At 45.4% G+C, this 20,777-nt stretch overlaps 1 protein-coding gene across 11 annotated transcripts in view; it reads right to left on the bottom strand.

Moving 5' to 3' along the window:
* APBB2 (amyloid beta precursor protein binding family B member 2) overlaps positions 1–20,777 on the bottom strand; it is a 241,652-nt gene that overhangs the window by 122,386 nt on the left and 98,489 nt on the right. For 7 of the 11 annotated variants that reach the window (XM_064149174.1, XM_064149175.1, XM_064149177.1 and 4 more), the window contains exon 3: positions 9,555–9,664. In XM_064149174.1, the coding sequence (XP_064005244.1) occupies positions 9,555–9,600 (46 nt within the window). In that variant the 5' untranslated portion in view covers positions 9,601–9,664. Of the gene's footprint in view, positions 1–9,554; positions 9,665–20,777 lie in introns of those variants that run through there. The other 4 variants (XM_064149181.1, XM_064149180.1, XM_064149179.1 and 1 more) reach the window with 1 other exon arrangement.

Consider the following 20,777-nt stretch of genomic DNA (forward strand, 5'->3'; position numbering starts at 1 on the left):
CTGGAATGGGCTGCCTGGGGAGGTGGTGGAGTCGTCGTCCCTGGGGCAGTTCAAGGCAAGGTTGGATGTGGCACTTGGTGCCATGGTCTAGCCTTGGGCACTGTGGTAAAGGGTTGGACTTGATGATCTGTGAGGTCTCTTCCAACCTTAGTGATACTGTGATACTGTGATACTGTGATACTTACCTGAGAATTACAAACAACTGCTTTAAAAGCCTCTGCTAATAGAGGGCACAAACATGAACTTCCATAGATTCATAGAATGGTCTGGGTTGGAAAGGACTTTAAAGATCATCCAGTTCCAACCCACTTGACATGGGCAGGGACACCTCCCACTAGTCCTCAAGGCCTCAACCAACATGGCCTTCATAGAATGGTTTAGGTTGAAAGGGACCTCAAAGATCATCCAGTACCAACCTCCTGCCATAGGCAGGGACACCTCCCACTGGAACAGGTTGCTCAAGGCCTCATCCAACCTGGCCTTGAACACCTCCAGGGTGTGACTCCACTGCCTCCCTGGGCAACCTGTGCCAGTGGCTCACCACTCTCACTGTAAAGAACTTCTTCCTAACATCCAGTTTGAATCTCCCCTCTGCCAGTTTAAACCCATTACTCCTCATCCTCTCATTACAAGACCTTGTCAACAGTCCCTCCCCAGTCTTCCTGTAGGCCCCCTTCAGATACTGAACAACTCCAGGGAGGGGGCATCCATGCCCACCCTGGGCAACCTGCTCCAGTGTCTCACCACTCTTACTGTAAAGGATTTCCTCCTAATATCCAGTTTAAATCTGCCTTCCTGACAATTCAATCCATTCCCTCTCATCGTATCACTACAAGCCCTTGTCAAAAGCCTCCTCATTTTATTTTACTCAAATGACACAAGCTCAGAAAGCGTAACTTGAATTTCTGCCACTGAGGGGACCAATAAAGCAAGAGGGAGTTGGTTTCCCATGTCCTTCAATTTCAATCTCATGTGTCATCCAAGATTACTAAATCTGAAGGTAAAGAGAGTAATCAATCCTGACCAGACTCACCAAACCCTCAGTGGGATGCCATGTGAAAGACAAGCTGCCTCAGGCAAATCAAGGTAACCAAAACCCTTTGGAGGACAGGCAGCCTGCCCTTCTGCTAATGGAGTCACAGAAAGGAATCAAGGCTGTGCACTGGGCACAACAAATGACTTTGCCTGATTCAGAGTGTGTTCAGAGCAGGGATTTTTCAGCCCCACATAAATTTAACATGGGTCATTTGACAGCTCCTAAATCAGGCAGCAGAACCATTCCACAGATAATCGATTCCTTAACAGGGTTAAGGAAATCCACAAGGTCCAGCATCAGCTTCCCAGATGTTCCTAATGGCATCAGCCCAATACTGAGCTCTTTGTCTGGGAGCAGAAACAGCAAAGAGATGAAGCATAGGTCACAGCATGGCCTCAAGTTGCATTAGGGGAGGTTTGGGTTGGATGTTGGGATGAAGTTCTTTCCTGAGCAGGCACTGGAACAGGCTGCCCAGGGAGGTGGTGGAGTCACCATCCCTGGAGGTGTTTAAAAGGAGAGGGGATGTGGCACTGGAGGCTATGGTCTAGTGATTAAGGATGCTGGGATGAAAGTTGGACTGGATGGTCCTGGTGGTCCTCTCCAACCACAGTGATGAGATGTTGTGCTGAGGGATTTGGTTTAGTCAAGGATTTGTCAGTGTGACACTAATAACTGGACTCGATGAGCTTGAAGGGCTTTTCCAAGCTAAGAAACTCTGTGATTAACAGAAGGAGCAAAGTTTAGCTAAGCCCCTCTCGCTTGCACTAGATAAGAGAAGTTCCAGCACAGATGTTGTGCTGGACTGAAAAACTCACAACAATTAAAATAATTAATAAAAACCCCCAAAATTGTCATTTAGCAGCTCCCACACATCTTGTCCATGTCCTGCTATTTGCAGCCTGCAAACGCTCAACTCCCTGCAAAGCCTAGGAACAACACTGCACATCTCTGAGCACAAGGCAGTTCCCCAGGAGCAACTACCTGCATGCACAAGAATACAGACATTTAAGCTTCTCTTTTTAAACTGATAGGTTTTAGCAATGCAACTTCTCACAGCCTGGGATGATGATTTCACCTGCTACAACTTCAGCTGCCCTCTGGATTACATATAACACATTTATGGCTAGCTGCATATGAAGCTTTTATCAAGGCTATCTAGAAATGTTTTCACTCTCCATTTACCCAGAGTGGCAACAATAGCTTTGAGCCAACTGTTAGCACTGCCTCATACCTGAGACTTTAAAATGCATCTGAAAGAGTCTGGTACACCAAACTGTTTTCCTTGTGACTCTAAGATTATACTTAGTGCCAAATTTGGCTCTAAAGATCAAAATCTGAGAATTAAATGAATGGGAGAATTTTTCAGTCTCTACAATCCTACATGAAAACAAAACCAGAATTAGGGGAAGGGGAGAGAGGGGAAGGGGAGAGAGGGGAAGGGGAGAGAGGGGAAGGGGAGAGAGGGGAAGGGGAGAGAGGGGAAGGGGAGAGAGGGGAAGGGGAGAGAGGGGAAGGGGAGAGAGGGGAAGGGGAGAGAGGGGAAGGGGAGAGAGGGGAAGGGGAGAGAGGGGAAGGGGAGAGAGGGGAAGGGGAGAGAGGGGAAGGGGAGAGAGGGGAAGGGGAGAGAGGGGAAGGGGAGAGAGGGGAAGGGGAGAGAGGGGAAGGGGAGAGAGGGGAAGGGGAGAGAGGGGAAGGGGACATCGAAAGTCTCAATATAAAGAATTAAAACCTCTAATTCATTAACCCCTAAGTGTTTGCAAATAATTTCCACGTGCTAACAATAAGTTGAGACTTATAGTCAGAAACAAACAAGTCCACGTCCAAGTCACAAACAGATCATTAGATTGATTGCCAGGTTTTGCAAAACAGGACTACCAGGGCTCTCAAGGAGAGCAGATGAAGGTTTTGCACATTGACAAAATGGCTTCTGTTCCACATACACTAAAAACTCTCTAGGTAACCTTATTATATGTGTGGTTTTAATTCTACCTGCTAAAATGGTCTTCAAGTTGGGCTTACACATCCTACATGCATGTCCCTTGCTCCCAGTGATAAAACAGACAGTATTCCAGAGCACAGGAGGCAGGAAACCAGTAAAGGTCTCCCCCTACCTAGTCTGCTGTTCTATAAAAGCTGAACCAAGGTAAGGCTCATAACACAAAGAGCTACATCTCAGCAAGGCTAAGCTTAAACAAACAGTTTATAAACACAGGTTAGAATTAGAATGCCAAGACATGAAAGGAATGGCCTTAGCCTACAGTATCTCCCCCAGTGCAATCATGCCACTAGAAAACAGCAATGACTTTAATCCTGGCCTGCTGTAGAAAGTAGAGCTCCCTCAGAAACTTCCACTCATAGTGCTCAAAACCCACACAGCTCATAAGTAAAAATCAAATTATCACATTTGCTTTATGGTCTAAACAAATCAATCCACAATAAAGTATAAGAACATAAAAAATGCACTTACTGGCATTTATATTAATTACATTGAAGCATGGTTAAAAGCGGACTTGGTTTCAATAACCAGCAAACTTGGCTGCAGAAGACACTGAACAAAGAATTAGAGAGTCACAGAATCAAGCAGGTTGGAAGAGACCTCCAAGATCATCCAGGCCAACCTAGCACCCAGCCCTAGCCAATCATCTAGACCATGGCACTAAGTGCCTCAGCCAGGCTTTGCTTCAACACCTCCAGGGATGGTGACTCCACCACCTCCCTGGGCAGACCATTCCAATGCCAATCACTCTCTCCACCAACAACTTCCTCCTAACATCCAGCCTAGATCTCCTCTGGCACATCTTGAGACTGTGTCCCCTTGTTCTGTTGCTGGTTGCCTGGGAGAGGAGACCAACCCCACCTGGCTACAGCCTCCCTTCAGGTAGTTGTAGACAGCAATAAGGTCTGCCCTGAGCCTCCTCTTCTGCACACCCCCAGCTCCCTCAGCCTCTCCTCACAGGGCTCTGCTCCAGGCCCCTCAACAGCTTTGTTGCCCTTCTCTGGACAATTTCCAGTACCTCAACATCTCTCTTGAATTGAGGAGCCCAGAACTGGACACAGGACTCAAGGTGTGGCCTGAGCAGTGTTGAGTACAGGGGCAGAATAACCTCTCTTGTCCTACTGGCCACACTGTTCCTGATCCAGGCCAGGATGCCATTGGCTCTCTTGGCCACCTGGGTACACTGCTGGCTCATGTTCAGCTACTACCTACCAGTACCCCCAGGTCCCTTTCTTCCTGGCTGCTCTCAGCCACTCTGTCCCCTGCCTGTAGTGCTGCTTGGGGTTGTTGTGGTCAAAGTGTAGGACCCTGCATTTGGCCTTGTTAGATCTCATCCCATTGGCCTCTGCCCACCCATCCATAATTAAGTTGGGGTCCTATCCCAGGCCCCCATCAGAAGTTTCTGAAATAAAACTCCAGTCAGCTCTAATAAGTATATAGACAGAACTGTACTGATAAATCATTCCATACAGATCTTAGTCTGAGTTGTTCTTACAGAAGTGATACCAAACAGTTCAAACATGTAAGAAAAGTCCACCTCTGCCCATCACAAATTAAGAGATGACTGAGGGCAGTAAGGGCCAGTCATGAAGCTTGAGGAGCAAGCAGGTCCCATCCCCCTGATAAACGCTGACATGACACCACAGAACTGCACCTCCAGCTTGGCACACCAAAGGCTGACCAGTGCCAAAGTACCACCCATGGTTTCCTGCATTTCCTCACTTCCCAACTCTTCCAAAAGAAAGCAAGCAAGCACTTTCTATTTTTCTTTCTTCCCTTTTTGAACAGCACTCTCACAAAGCTTCACCTTTGATTATTATTACTATTGTTCTTTAAACCCTTCCTGAGCATTAAATGCCATCAGAATGGCACTGGAACCAATTCTACTTTCTCTGAATTGCTTTGCTTGGATTTCAAATGTGCAAAATGCTACTACTAAAATAAATGAAGATTGTGCTGAGGACAGGATATAGAATTATTAAACCACAGAATGGTAGGGTTTGGAAGAGACCTCTAGATATCAAGTCCAATCCTTCTGCCAGAGCAGGATCGCCTAGGGCAGGCTGCACAAGAATGCATCCAGGTGGGTTTTTAAAGCCTCCAGAGTAGGAGATTCCACAACCTCTGTGTTCTAGGGTTCCAGCACCCTCACAGTGAAGAGGTTTCTCCTGATGATGAGTTGGAATCTCCCCCATTTCTGCCTGTGCCCACTGTTCCTTGTTCTATTCACTGGGCACCACTGCAAAGAGTCTGGCACCTTCATCTTGACACCCACCTCTCAGATATTTATAGGTGCCCTTTCAGCTTCTCTTGTCAAGACTGAACAGCCCCAGGTCTCTCAGTCTGTCTTCATAGGGGAGATGTTCTCTTCTGCCAGGCAACCAGCAACAGAACAAGGGGACAGAGTCTCAAGGTGTGCCAGGGGAGGTCTAGGCTGGATGTTAGGAGGAAGTTGTTGTCAGAGAGAGTGATTGGCATTGGAATGGGCTGCCCAGGGAGGTGGTGGAGTCACCATCCCTGGAGGTGTTGAAGCAAAGCCTGGATGAGGCACTTAGTGCCATGGTCTGGTTGACTGGATAGGGCTGGGTGCTAGGTTGGCCTGGATGATCTTGGAGGTCTCTTCCAACCTGGTTGATTCTATGATTCTATGTTAAAGTCCCTTAATCATCCTTGCAGCTCTCTACTGGACTCTCCCCAGCAGATCTCCATCTCTCCTAAACCAGAGAACCCAAAACTGGAGACAGCATTCCAGGTGTGGTATGCATGGACAACCTGTCAAAACAGATTTTTCCACTCATACAAACCCCTTTCATTCTGTGCACGGAAAAAAGAGGGTGGTTTTGGTATGAAAAATGTGAGGCTACCTAAACAAGACAAGCAGTACTGTGTTTACAGGAAACCTGCTGCAGAAAAGTGGGCTTTAAGAGCAAACATTAGAAAAATACAAACATCAATGGAGCTCAGGAGAAATTAGTGAAAGAAGCCTGTTCAGAAAGCCTAGCTTTCCAGCAGATGGAGACCAGCAACAGAACAAGGGGACACAGTCTCAAGTTGCATCGGGGGAGGTCTAGGCTGGATGTTAGGAGGAAGTTGTTGGCAGAGAGAGTGATTGGCATTGGAATGGGCTGCCCAGGGAGGCGGTGGAGTCACTGTGCCTGGAGGTGTTCAAGCAAAGCCTGGCTGGGCACTTAGTGCCATGGTCTGGTTGACTGGCTAGGGCTGGGTGCTAGGTTGGCCTGGATGATCTTGGAGGTCTCTTCCAACCTGCCTGATTCTATGATCATGCTCAGTCTGTATTTTTCACAAGAAAAACACATAAAAGGAAAAATAAACCCCACCAAAACAGTACATGAGAGAACATTAAGTCAGGCCAAGCAGTGCTAGGGATACACCCAAGACTGCTTTGCTTATTGTCAGCAATCAGGGGAGATCATTGCTCTTTAATTTCACTTTGATTTAGAAGTCTAAGCTAGCACACACCTGCTGAAGTCTCAGTGACATTTTAAACCTCTTGCAGTTTCTTACATCTTCAGCACTTGTATTTCAAATAGATTTCCTAGCACTGGGCTTCAAACAAGCTGTTTTCTGTTTCAATTGTTGTGTGTTTCCTTGGATACAAACCCTTTTGCATTCTCCTAAGACCACATGCTATTATATCCATTAAATTTATGAAATCATTCAAGCAAAGAGATGTTGTCACAAAGGGTTGAAGCATTATCTCACTGTCAAAGCTGCAAGACAACTGCCATCCTCTAGACAGACCTAATCCCACCCTTTCCAGACCTTATTTAGGTAGATACAGACAGAAGATAAAAGTCAGGGACTAAGGCTCAAGGCTGCACCAGGTCCTTAATGGTACAACGTTAAGATGGCAGCTACTGTGAATGTGGAATACAATGGGTGAGACTGGTGCAGTCACTCATTATTTATGCAGAGAAAACAAAAGCAAAATGATGTATTTTCCCAGCACTTTCCCTGCCATCTAATCTGCTATCAGAGATTTCATTATGATCCACATTTCCCCAAGACTGGGCAATTTCAATGCCATTATTGTTGGATACCCAAAGCACTTATTATGTTCAGCACCGGGAAGTTGCACAAATCACACACTAATAACGTTTAAAAAGGAGGCAAGTTTCCTGGCTTAGAAACCCTGACAGGTTAAGGAAAGGGGAAACTTCACTTAACAAAAGCACAGAGCAAGCATGAAGTAGATATTTTGATATCTCTGTCCTCAAACAGAGCGAGCTTTGGCATCAATTGATTCTGACGTAAGTTTTGGCCCCAGTGGATGATGTGAATCCCAGCACTCCTCCAAGAAAACAATTCCTCTTCTTCACTGTCTCTAACTGCTCAGCTAGACAACAGAGAAAACATCTTAGGCACTTCTGGTAAGAATTTACTGCCCATTACTCGTTCTCTGTAAGTAGTAATGCAAAGGACCTCGTTACCTGTCTCTACATTAGATCAGAAGCTCTGAGCTTCCAGCCTAGCCATGAGATGTGGGTGTCAGGCCCTGCAGTACACCAAAAGGACACCTTCAAAGGTTATATTTAATGCCAAGTGATTCAAACAGATCAGCCCAATCCTATACTCCACCAAATGACCAGCAGAAACATGTCAAAACTGTACCAACCATTTATTTATTTGGTTACACTACAGAGAATATCCTGAAATTGATACCCAAGACAAACTCTTTGGAAAAGTAGTGTCTAAGTTGGCTCTAATGCATTTTAACATACATCTTCATGACATCTGTAACTAATCTGCACCAGAGAATAAATAAATGGTTTATGACTTCCTAGGATTTAGCCTAGAAAACCCCACAAAGCCTGTTTCTGAATACAAAACCTCACCCTGCAGCTCCTCGTGGCTGATGGCAAAGCCACCATTAGAAGTCCCTGTCCTGTCCCAGCTGTAAGCTCTTGCTGCAGTTTACTACTCGCACCAGCCAACACGAGCACATGTGGAGCTGCATGTCTGAAGTGACTGAGCTTTTAAGGAGGTCTGTAAAGGCATAGAAAGAATGGCACAGAAGTAAGAGAGTTTCTGAAGCTGGCTTTGATGCCAAGAAAAGCCACGTGGGATCCTGCTCTTTTGCTACAGCGAAAAACAGGAGTGAAGATGAAAGCTAACCTAGCACAGCTTCACCTCAGCAGCCTGAGGGATCAACAGAAAGTGCATGAGGACTGGCAACAGCCTTCTGGAAGTCAGGGCTCTACCCCACACAGCTCAACAGGGAAGGTCACATCAGCACATTTCACACAGCCTACACTGAGGAACCGCTGTGGTGTGGCGGCTGCCATCTGCCCTAGCATGAGAGATGCTCTCCTCACTCAGTGGAAGCTGCAGGTGATAGATTTTAGGGGTTGCCTTTGCACTTAGGGAAGGGATAATGTAAAATAGCCCAACAGGATATAATTCAGAGGAGAAAAACTAACGTGAAGAATATTGCACTCAAGCATATAAATTATCTGGAGACATTAGCTGGTGTTGTAAGCAATTAAAGTTACAGTGCACAGGGACATTTTAGGCTAAGCTCAAGTCATTTGTTAATTTGAAAACATCTGGTACTAAAAATGTGGGATAGGAGTGAAAAAGAATAGCAGCTAAACTTTTGAACCCTATTAATAAATGAAGTTGGAAACCTTGAACACAAAACAGCACAAAACCACAGCACAATGCAGTAGACTTGAGCAAGGTGGCAATGCGAGCTGGCAGCCCAGAAGGCAACCATGTCCTGGGCTGCATTGAGAGAAGTGTGGCCAGCAAGGTGTGGAAGGTGATTTTGCCCCTCTGCTCTGCTCTTGTGGAGCAGAGCATCCTGGAGCACTGCATCCGAGTCTGGTGCCCTTGGCATAAGGAGGACATGGAGCTGCTAATGCAGGTTCAGAGGAGAGGCGTGAAGATGAACAGAGGTCTGGGGACAGGCTGAGAGAGCTGGGCCTGTTCAGCCTGGAGAAGAGAAAGCTCTAGGGAGAACTTATAAGCAGCCTTCCAGTACGTGAAAAGGGGTCTACAAGAAAGCTGGGGAGGGACTTTTTACAAGGGCTTGTAGTAACAGGATGAGGAGGAACAGGATGAAGCTCAAGGAGAGTAGATTTAGACTGGATATTAGAAAGAAATTCTTCACACTGCAGGTGGTGAGACACTGGGACAGATCATGGATGCCCCTCCTGGAGGTGTTCAAGGCCAGGCTGGATGAGATCTTGAGTAGTCTGCTCTAGTGGAAGGTGTCCCTGCCTATGGCAGGAACTAGATGATCTTTAAGGTCCCTTTCAACCCCAACCATTCTATGAATCTATGGAGACAGACTGCAAGCCACTTTTTAAAGTTCTAGAAAACATCTCTGCAGCTTAAAAAGACAAATCAATACATTCACCATTTGGGTACACACAGAGGAGAGCTGGCATCGATTGGAACATGTCAGCATCCTTTATAAACACTACTTCAAAATTTATAAACTTAGCAGCCTTCAAAAGCAATAAAGCAACAAATAAATTAGAGCAGTTGCATACATACATGAGCTGCTTGGCCGATAGTGAGCCCCTGGGTACCTCCTGCCCATAGTGCCAGTCAGCACATTACCGCCCGCTGTCAGCTGCTTTCAAAGCACAGATCGAAACGCTTAACTGGGGGAGAAGAGAAAAAATAAAGAGGTGAAGATTTAGTATAACAGCTGTATCTTTTTCATTAAAATGCTAATGACCCCCACAAATTTCAGGCTAACTACACCTATAAATTATTCATAGCCGTGTTGTCAGAGAAGATGAACTGTTGTGCTACGCAGGCAGCCCGAATTTATTATTAGTGGTTGGCCTCCATTAATAAGCTCACATAAATTTGATGGCACAAAGAAGTCTTGGGTCATACAGCAGCTTCTTTTAGCCCACGCTACAGACAGAACAACAAACTCTGCAAGGAGGAGTCTGCTTTTGGCTTTAAGTAGAGCTGGCCAGCAAGTGAGATGTAATAACAAAGTCATCTTTAATTCTGTGAGGCAATCATTCAGCAGCAAGTTCGTGAATGGTTTGCAAAACTTATCTGTGCTGCATAACATTTGGATCTCTCCCTAAAAACCAAAATGTCTCTACAGGTGTGCAGGTGAGTTACTCATCTATCAGCTTTCCTGAAGCATCAAAACCTCAAGCAAAGGAGGAATTGCAGGGCACATCTTAGGAGTCAAAACCTCAATTGAAATCATAGAATCAATCAGGTTGGAAGAGACCTCCAAGATCATCCAGCCCAACCTAGCATCCAGCCCTAGCCAGTCAACCAGATCATGGCTCTAAGTGCCTCATCCAGGCTTTGCTTGAACACCTCCAGGGACAGCAACTCCACCACCTCCCTGGGCAGCCCATTCCAATGCCAATCACTCCCTCCGACAACAACTTCCTCCTAACATCCAGCCTGTACTTCCCCCCACCACAATTTGAGACTGTGTCCCCTTGTTCTGTTGCTGGTTACCTGGAAGAAGAGACGAACCCCAACTGGCTACAACCTCCCTTCAGGTAGTTGTAGACTACCTGAATGTTTCTGACCCTGTCAAATAACTAACTCAAAAGCTTTTAGTCTCCAAACAGGTCCCACTGTTTCTTTCCTTAGTGGAAGATTTTGTATTAAAACACAGCTTGCAGCTGATCTTCAGCTTTGCCTTTCTCTTAGTCTAGCTGAGCAGCCTTCACTATTGTTCATAGCAACAAGAGCATTCACAGTTCCCAGGCACCTCCCAATATGCACTCAGTGTCAACTGTGCAGTTTATAAAAATACATTTCCTTTTATTTTGTTCTCTCCTTTGCAGAACCAAAAAAGCCCAACAGATTCTAGGGAGTGTTTTGCCTAATCCATAAGGAGTTTTCGTGTCTCAGGCTGCAGCCACAAGCACAAGCTTGTTCTGTCCAAGAAACAGGAACACCAGGGCATGGATGAAATGGAGGAGACTTCCACAGACACCTCAGTTCACTGAGTGTGCAGAACATCAGCTCAGCCCTGAATCAGACAAGCCTTTCATATATACTGGCATCCATAGAGCTCTCCAGTGAGCTGTCAGCACATCTGAACACTCCACATAAAGATGCATTTCAAGCAGGATCAGGCTCAGGGTGGTTGCACTAGTACTGGTAGCTGGAGAGGGCAAGTGGAAAGAGAATGGAATACAGCAGCCTGTCACAGGATCACAGGATGTTAGGGGCTGGAAGGGACCCAAGGAGATCATCCAGTCCAACCTCCCTGCCAGAGCAGGACAATCCTATCTAACACAGAGCAAAGGAACACATCCAAACAGGCCTTGAAAGGCTCCAGAGAAGGAGACCCTACAACCTTTCTGGGGAGCCTGTTCCACTGCTCTGTGACCCTTACAGTAAAGAAGTTCCCCCTTGTGTTGAGGTGGAACCTCTTTTGCTGCAACCTGGGTAAGCTGCCTGTATTTAAAATGACTTAAACTGCAATTTTAATACCTATGCACCAAGTCCATAGCCCACAGCACAATACAACAAAACAAGTCTTAGCTGTGCAAAGATTAAATAAATAAATACCAAAGTGGGGAAGAAATAACCAGATGAGAGGATTTACAATTCTTTTCCCTAGCTTGTGAAAAGAACTTGATCAGTCTGTGTGGAGCTCTGCAAAGATCACTCATTTTTCATAAATGCATCTTTCTCTTTCTAGAAGTTGTCCATTTTTCTAAAGCAGGAAAATTGGCTAAATTGCATTAGATGCCTACACTTCAGACATGCTGCTCCTGCCCTATCTAGCAGCACAGCATTAGAGGGGCCTTTCTGCACCAGATCATAATAAAAACCCAACATATGTGTGATTTGCCATTGGAGTGGGCTGCCCAGGGAGGTGGTGCAGATGCCATCCTTGGAGATCACAGAATCACAGTATCAACAAGGTTGGAAAAGACCTCACAGATCAAGTCCAACTCTTTACCACAATTCTCAAGGCTAGACCATGGCACCAAGTGCCACGTCCAATCTTGCCTTGAACAGCCCCAGGGACGGCGGCTCCACCACCTCCCTGGGCAGCCCATTCCAGTAGCCAATGACTCTCTCAGTGAAGAACTTTCTCCTCACCTCCAGCCTAAATCTCCCCTGATGTTCAGGAAAAGCCTGGCTGAGGTACTTAGTGCCATGGTCTAGTTGATTGGATAGGGCTGGGTGCTAGATTGGGCTGGATGATCTTGGAGGTCTCTTCCAGCCTCACTGATTCTATGGTTCTATGATTCTATGGGAGTTTTCTGAGCTCTCTGATGAAGCACAGGTGCCTGTGAGGATCACCTGGGTGAGTGGAAGTGTTTCAAATGCAGGCTGCTTTCTTCTGAGCACAATTTAAAGATGGTTTGAAACAACAACAAAAAAAAAAACTAAAGAAGACCCCCACATTTGTCGCTGTCTTTATCTCAATCTGTGTGTGTCCCCCAATCCAGTGTCATTGTTTAACTTCTAGTAGAAAAGTTTTAACTTCACCTACTGTATGGAATTTGCTTCTAAATTGACTTTTGTTAGTTGGCTTTAAACCAGGTTGTAAATCTTGGCTATTCCCATTTGATACAGTAACTGCTGAAACCTTTGCTGTTATGAGAGTGCATCATTCTGCTGCCTTTTCCACTAGAGATTTCTGAGAGTTTAAAATGTGATATTTAAAACAGTCATAGAATCATAGAATCAATGAGGTTGGAAGAGACCTCCAAGATCATCCAGGCCAACCTAGCACCCAGCCGTAGCCAATCAACCAGACCATGGCACTAAGTGCCTCAGTCAGGCTTTGACTGAACACCTCCAGGGACAGCAACTCCACCACCTCCCTGGGCAGTCCATTCCAATGCCAATCACTCTCTCTGCCAACAACTTCCTCCTAACATCCAGCCTAGACCTCCCCTGCCACAACTTGAGACTGTGTCCCCTTGTTCTGTTGCTGGTTGCCTGGCAGAAGAGACCAACCTCAACCTGGCTGCAGCCTCCCTTCAGGTTGTTGTAGAGAGCAATGAGGTTCCCCCTGAGCCTCCTCTTCTCCAGGCTGCACACCCCCAGCTCCCTCAGCCTCTCCTCACAGGGTTTGTGTTCCAGGCCCCTCACCAGCTTCATCGCCCTTCTCTGGACATGTTCCAGCACCTCAACATCTCTCTTGAGTTTAGTGGCCTAGAATTGGACACCACCTGACCTTGCTGGTATCCAAATACCACAGCTAAACCATCTGAAAACTAGCACTTATTTCCCATGTATACCCACGAGAACACTAACGTGAAGGAGGACTCAAACATCCCTTTAAAAGATGCAAGTACAAGGTTCGAGAGATGGTTTCAAATGTACACAACTGAAGATATCCACAACTGCACATCAATCTCAGTCAAAGCTGAATGCATTCAATATGTCAAATCAGGTCTGTGAGGTATTGGTTTCTGACTTGCTCACTCACATTTGTGTATTAACAAATGGGCTTTGCTTACAACAACAACAATAATTATTATTATTATTATTCAGAATTGCTACAATTGCTTTTTAAGTGTTTTACAGCTATTTTTACATCTTTCTGCCTGAAACTATATATATATACACAAATGCACCCATAAGCCTTATGCTTTCTCTCCAAGAAATGTTCTGATTTGGCTCTGCCTGAAAATTTCTTTTCTCCTTTCACAATGACCTTCCCTGATTTGCTTCAGGTGACCAGCCCCAGACTGCAAGCAATTACAGACAACCAGGGAAACAAAACCTGAGCACTAGCACTGCATAACTGCCTCCCAGGGGAGCAACTCAAAGCTCTGCCCACTTCACCTGATGCCAAGTCTTTTCTAGGAGCCGTGGTGACAGAGCTACCAGCTATTCAGCATCACACATAATGAGGACATAAATCATCTTGGAGAGAGGACTGCCATGACTTTCAGCTGAGACTATCATCTTCCTAAGCCCTTTTCCTTCTTTTGTTGCTGCTTTTACATTTCTTAGGGTTTTGTTCTGTAAGTTTCATTTTGCTTGTATTAATCTTTTTTTTTGTTTCAGAAGTTGCTTTTTGTTTCATAAGTTTCATTTTGCTTGTATGAACTTCTTTTGTTTCATAAGTTGTTTTTTAAGTAGTTTTTTGTTTCACAAGTTTCATTTTAGCTGGTATTAACCTTTTGTTTCATAAGTTTCATTTTGCTTGTATGAACTTTTTTTTGCTTCAAAAGTTGTTTTTTGTTTCACAAGTTTCATTTTGCTTGTATTAACCTTTTGAAATTACTGAAAAAAACAAAACAAAACAAAAAAAAAAAAACCCAAACATTTCTGTTGGTTTATTTTTAATATATTTGCCCAAAGAGCAGGCAGACAGCACTGAATCTGCTTGAATTAGTCCTACTCAGTACTCAGCACTGGTCAGGCCACACCTTGAGTGCTGTGTCCAGTTCTGGGCTCCTCAATTCAAGAGAGATCCTGAGGTACTGGAACATGTCTAGAGAAGGGCGATGAAGCTGGTGAGGGGCCTGGAGCACAGCCCTGTGAGGAGAGGCTGAGGGAGCTGGGGGTGTGCAGCCTGGAGAAGAGGAGGATCAGGGCAGAGCTCATTGCTGTCTACAACTACCTGAAGGGAGGGTGCAGCCAGGTGGGGTTGGACTCTTCTGCCAGGCAACCAGCAACAGAACAAGGGGACACAGTCTCACGTTGTGCTGGAGGAGGTCTAGGCTGGATGTTAGGAGGAAGTTGTTGTCAGAGAGAGTGATTGGCATTGGAATGGGCTGCCCAGGGAGGTGGTGGAGTTGCCGTGCCTGGAGGTGTTCAAGAAAAGCCTGGATGAGGCACTTAGTACCATGGTCTAGTTGATTGGATAGGGCTGGGTGCTAGGTTGGACTGGATGATCTTGAAGGTCTCTCCCAACCTCACTGATTCTATGATTCTATTATCCTTTGTTTGAGGACCAAAAAATTCTCATAGTCCAACCTCCTTATTTTTAATGGACATTAAACTTTTTTCTGGGTTTCACACAAATTTATATGCTCACACATGCTGCTGCTTAAAAGGGTATGAAATGCCATCTGATTCCTTGACCTTCCCTGATTCTCTACGAGCAGTGTTTGCTCTAAATATGTGTGTGTGTGTGTTTTCCAGCAGAAATGTAAGGACATTCATACTACTGTTACAATCTCATACAGTGGATTGCCAGCACCTACCCTCACATGCCCAAGAAAAAGGATATGAAAAAAAAAATGAGATGACTGCAAATTACCTACAGAAGTCATCCAAGTGTGACTGATTACATCATTGAGTGCTTGCAAGGTACAGTTATGCACATCAGGGAAAGAAAAAAGGTTATTGTATGATGTCTCTCAAGGGACAAGGAGTGAAGAAATGACATTCCTGTGGTCTCTGGTTGATATTCATACAAAGAACACAATTCCTTTAAAGACCTTTAAAGGCTTGCTGTGAATAGCAGGAAGAAGCCCTGCTAGGGGATGGGAGAAAGGAATGGCTTGCTTTGTTTAAAAAAAAAACACACAGGGCTCCCAGGTCCTTTACAGGACAGATGCTCCTACAGCAAAGGGTTCAGGCACTCATTTAGGAAACGTCTATTAAAAAGTCAGCTTGTAAGGCTGGTGGCTGGCTCATGTTGAGAGAAAGAGAGGTATTTTGTCCAGCTATGGGATCCTCAACACAGGAGAGACATGGAACTGCTGGAGTGGATCCAGAGGAGGGCCACAAGGATGATCAGAGGGCTGGAGCTCCCCTCCTGTGAAGACAGGCTTCGTGAAGTGGGACTTTTCAGCCTGAAGAGGAGAAGGCTCTGGGAAGATCTTATAGCTACATTTTAATATCTGAATGGGAACCTACAGGAAGGCTGGGGAGGGTCTGTTTAGAAGGGCTTACAGGATGAGGGGCAACTGTTTGAAACTGGAGCAAGATAGATTGAGGTTGGACATCAGGAGGAAGCTCTTTACAATGAGAGTGGTAAAATACCGGAACAGGTTGACGAAGGATGTGGTTGAAAGCCTCATTGCTGGAGACACCCAAGATTAGACCTGATGCAGCCCTGGACAGCCTGATCTAGTTGGAGGTGTCCCTGGTGACTGCAAGGAGGCTGGCAAGATGACCTTTGAGGGTCTCTTCCAACCCAATGCAACCTGTGAATCTGTACAAGCGCATCTGAACACACACACATAGATCCTGTACATATTGCACACAGAGTGCAAAGATGCTTCCCACACTTAACTGCTTCTCAGCAGCCACAGGGAGCATCACCTGCAGGACAAAGTTAGTAAAACACAATTCAAAGCAGCGAGCCAAAGGCACAGCTCAGGAATTGTGATGATTTCTGCAGGCACCTACAGAGACTGCACATCCATTCCCTGTGCTGGGAACAGGTTTCGGATGTGGATCTCAAGCCAAACTGCCTATTGCAGCAAGTATAATGCTGTCCAGTAGCCAAATATTTCCTATCATTGCAAGTGTGACCTCTTTTGAAGTCATTAATGATTCATATCAATTATAATTTATCTAATAACTACTACTTAAAAAGATATTGCAATTTCAAGAGTTCTTCCCCCCCCCCCCCCCCCCCCTTAATAAGTTTTCTGCTAACCCAATATACTTATCTGCCTTTCCAGTTCTGTCTGGGAGCAGGCACATCCAGAAGGTTCCACTTTCCCACCACCACCTGCCTTTACTGAGAGGCAGGAAACCACCCAGCTCACCAAAGCACTTGTTCCCTGCTCACTGGCACAGGATGAAAGCCTTCCGGAGCTGGAAGGACAGCCACAACCCCCTGGCCAAGAGGAAGTCCTGTCTGCACTGCAGTGTTGCTGCACTCACCATGGCTTTTTCATACTTGAATCTGTCTGGGATGCAGTGTAATCCAGATATCAGACATGCTCAGAGACTGGGAAAGTCCTGTCCTGCCCAAAAGGCAGGTGACTCCACCATTCCTCCTTCCAGCAAATTCACACTATTCAAATTTGAGTTTCTGGCAATCATTCTCCCTTGCACTTCTCTGCCTCATATGCTTTTTGGTTGTCTTTGTGGTTTTTAACTTCCCACCTATTTGGATGCTTCCCCTCTTCTCCATTTTTTGATAACAGCTTCATGAGGATTTTTCTTATCATTGGTCACCTTTTCCAGGTACTGCATCACCTGCCAGCTGAGCTGAGGCTCTGCTCACTTGCTTCCTGTGATAGGACAAGGAGCAATGGATGAAAGTTGCAGCACAGGAGGTTCCAGCTCAACACAAGGGGGAACTTCTTTACAGTAAGGGCCACAGAGCACTGGAACAGGCTCCCCAGACTGTGGAGTTTCCTTCTCTGGAGACTTTCTGGATGTGTTCCTGTGTGAGCTGAGCTAGACTGTATGGTCCTGCTCTGGCAGGGGGGGGTGGATTCAATGATCTCTTTGGGTCTCTTCCGACCCTTGACATCCTGTGATCCTATGAATCGTTGCTGGATGCAGTGGCATACAGCTTGGTTTTTGTCTCTTTTTCTTTAGCAATTTATCAGTTCCATCACCAGTCCAGAAAAAACAGCAACAACAACAAAAAACAATAGACAGAAAAATGCAGAGGAATAAAAAGAAAAATACATGGAGATCTTATTACTGTCTACAACTACCTGAAGGGGCATTGTAGCCAGGTGGGGGGTGGCCTCTTCTCCCAGGTAACCAGCAATAGAACAAGGGGACACAGTCTCAAGTTGTGCCAGGGTAGGTATAGGCTGGATATTAGGAAGAAGTTCTTCACAGAGAGAGTGAGTTCCCATTGGAATGGGCTGCCCAGGGAGGTGGTGGAGGCACCGTCCCTGGGGGTCTTCAAGAAAAGACTGGATGAGGCACTTAGTGCCATGGTCTAGTTGATTGGCTAGGGCTGGGTGCTAGGTTGGACTGGATGATCTTGGAGGTCTCTTCCAACCTGGTTGATTCTATGATTCTATGTGCTGCAGTGCAAAGGGATTACATGACCAAAGCAACCATCACCAGATAGTGAAGATCTTCCCATAAAGCCTAAAGCAAGAAGGTGATATTTAGGGCTGCAGTGAATCTCATTTGGGTTGTGTTCTGAATCTCGTTTCCAACAAGATTGGGGAAAAGCATTTTTCAAAGCTGCCTGTCAGGTCCCAGAAGTAATTCTAAAGTCTAAATGAGAAGGTGCTAATTTCTTCTGAAGTTAAGAGTTGCCACTGTGCTTTTGCTTTCCGTGGGAAAGCTCTCAAGCACAGCTAACAGCTCTTTTGTTACAGCATTTACTTCATCGCTACTCTCCACTTTTTCCTTCCCTGTATCTTCTGGGAACAAACAGAGTGTTGCTGTTGTCCTTCCAAGAATGGATGCAGAACTTGGAAGCTCAGACAAAACAGAATGAGTTCCTCCAGAAAATGTCATGACTGCTGTGTTTGCCAGCTCTAACTAACTGGACAAGCTACAGATTCTCTCTTCAAACTGATGTATCTGCTAAACTAAAAGTGTTCATCAACTGTTCAGACAGAAAAAACAAATCCAAACCCACCACCTTCTTCATTTTGTTGGCAAACTCCATTAAATACTGAAACACTGTTTAAAAGCATAACATCACTTTATTACTCAAGACAAAAACTCCCAGTTTACCCATCTTGAACATCTGCATCTAAATGATCTAATCCATACTTCTGTTTTCCAAAGGGAGCACAGCACAGCAGAACCCACCTACTGCCAGAAGATCAGGAATACAAACTAAGGCTGTTCCTAACTCCCATGGTTATTAGAAAGCCCTCAAAAGACAAGCTGAGCATAAGACCAGCTTAGCTCGGCTGGTGTCACAGAACAGTAAGGGTCAGAAGGTACCTCTGGAGATCATCTAGTCCAATTCCCCTGCTAGAGCAGGGCTAGAGTAAACAATTCATGATTTATCATTAATGATCTTGTCACAGAAGGTCTTGTTGAAATCTGCTGATGGCAGAAAATCTGGATGCTCTGCTGCAAAGGGAAAGATGGGATAACTAAGGGAAAGATGGGATAACTAAGGGAAAGATGGGATAACTAAGGGAAAGATGGGATAACTAAATGAAAATGGGATACTAAGGAGCACAATAGGAACGTTAGGAAGTAAGAGAGCAGAAGGCCAGAGATCAACAAGCAATTCTGCTGTCAGTGTTGAGGTGTGGTGCAGGATTGTTTGGATGTGATGGAAGAAAGAGGCCCAGCTACATCAGCAGGACACTGACCTGTTGAGCTGCCAAGGTGATGCAGGCACAGGAGAAGGTAAATGCATCCTCTGGTTACAGCCTCTCCTACAGAGCTAGGAAAACACTGACACCAGCATGCCAGGTAATGCCCAGACCTCATCTCAAACAGCCCAGCAGCATCTGGTCCCTCACACACCAGGGATTAATGCAAAACACAGGAAATTGGAAGATAATCAAGGTAGCAGATTTGTCTTGTACAAGGATATTAAGGGTTTGGCTTACAGCAAAAGGAAGGCTGAGAGAAGCAATCAAAACTTTGAAGAGTAATGTTGGCACAAGAAACAAGTGCACACAAAGCCTCTCATTGCTAAATTTGTTAGTGAGGAACAAGAGTAAAATGTTTCAAACAACAAAAAAAAAAAACCCCAACCAAAAACCAACTAAACAAGCAACCAAAACTCCTCCAAGCCTCCAAATACTTAACATTTGGGGTAGCAAGTCTCAAAGCACAAGATGGCTTTTATCTAACAGGATTTGCAAGAAACTTTGTGACCAGATTTTATCACTCTGCCTTCTGCACCGATTTTTCAGCCTTCTTACTTCTCTGAAGCAGCTGAAACCAGGAGGTAGGATTCAGGATTTCAATTTCTGCTTTTCCTTCCTTTTTCTAGGTGCCTCTGCCTGGATGTTTCGATTTGCTCTGAACTAGACAACAGCAACAGCTCTAGCAACACAAACAGCACATTGCTTTTGATGCTGTACTGAAGGAAGGACTGGAGTCTGATTTGCAGGAAGCAACTCATTTCCATTTTTGACAAGGAAACTATCAAGCCTTCAGGGTTTTGTTCTGATCTGCTTTTTAAACTGCAAGGATATGATGGAAAAAATTAAGTGAAGGTCGTGAGAAACTGGAATGGACAACAACATCGGACAACAAATGGAAGTACACAAAATAAACCTCTCCTTTGCTTCCAGTTCTGGGAGGTTTCAAGGCAGAGCCACTGGATACAGAGAAGTCCCACACAACATCTTTGCTGACTAAACAGCTGTTCATCAGCCACAGAAAGCCTTCAGCATTTAAGCAAATAAAGAAATGTTGGAAAGAGTCATTTCTGCAGTACCACAAGAGAAAAAGAAGTATTATTATAGGGCTGGGTGCTAGGTTGGACTGCATGATCTTGGAGTTCTCTTCCAACCTGGTTGATTCTGATTGATATGCCCAGGGAGGTGGTTGAGGTCCTGTCCCTGGAGGTGTTTCAGGCCAGGCTGGATGAGGCTCTGGCCAGCCTGATCTAGGGTAGGGTGTCTCTGCCCATGGCAGGGAGGCTGGAACTAGATGATCCTTGTGGTCCCTTCCAACCCTGACTGATTCTATGATTCTATAACCTGTGATTTAAGGTCAGTCAATAAAATAAGGCAATAAAATGACAGAGCTCTTTTTACATCTTTTAGGGGCTGGACTAGATGACCTCTGAGGTCCCTTCCAAGCTATCCCCTAGGGTAGTTCACACAGGAATGTATCCAGGGGGGTTTTGAAAGTCTCCAGAGAAGTAGACTCCACAACCTCTCTGGGCAGCCTGTGCCAGAGCTCTGTCATCCTCATTGTAAAGAAGTTTCTTCTCATGTTGAG

The sequence above is a fragment of the Pogoniulus pusillus genome, chromosome 9 (assembly GCF_015220805.1).
Source record: "Pogoniulus pusillus isolate bPogPus1 chromosome 9, bPogPus1.pri, whole genome shotgun sequence".
Taxonomy (NCBI): Eukaryota; Metazoa; Chordata; class Aves; order Piciformes; family Lybiidae; genus Pogoniulus; species Pogoniulus pusillus.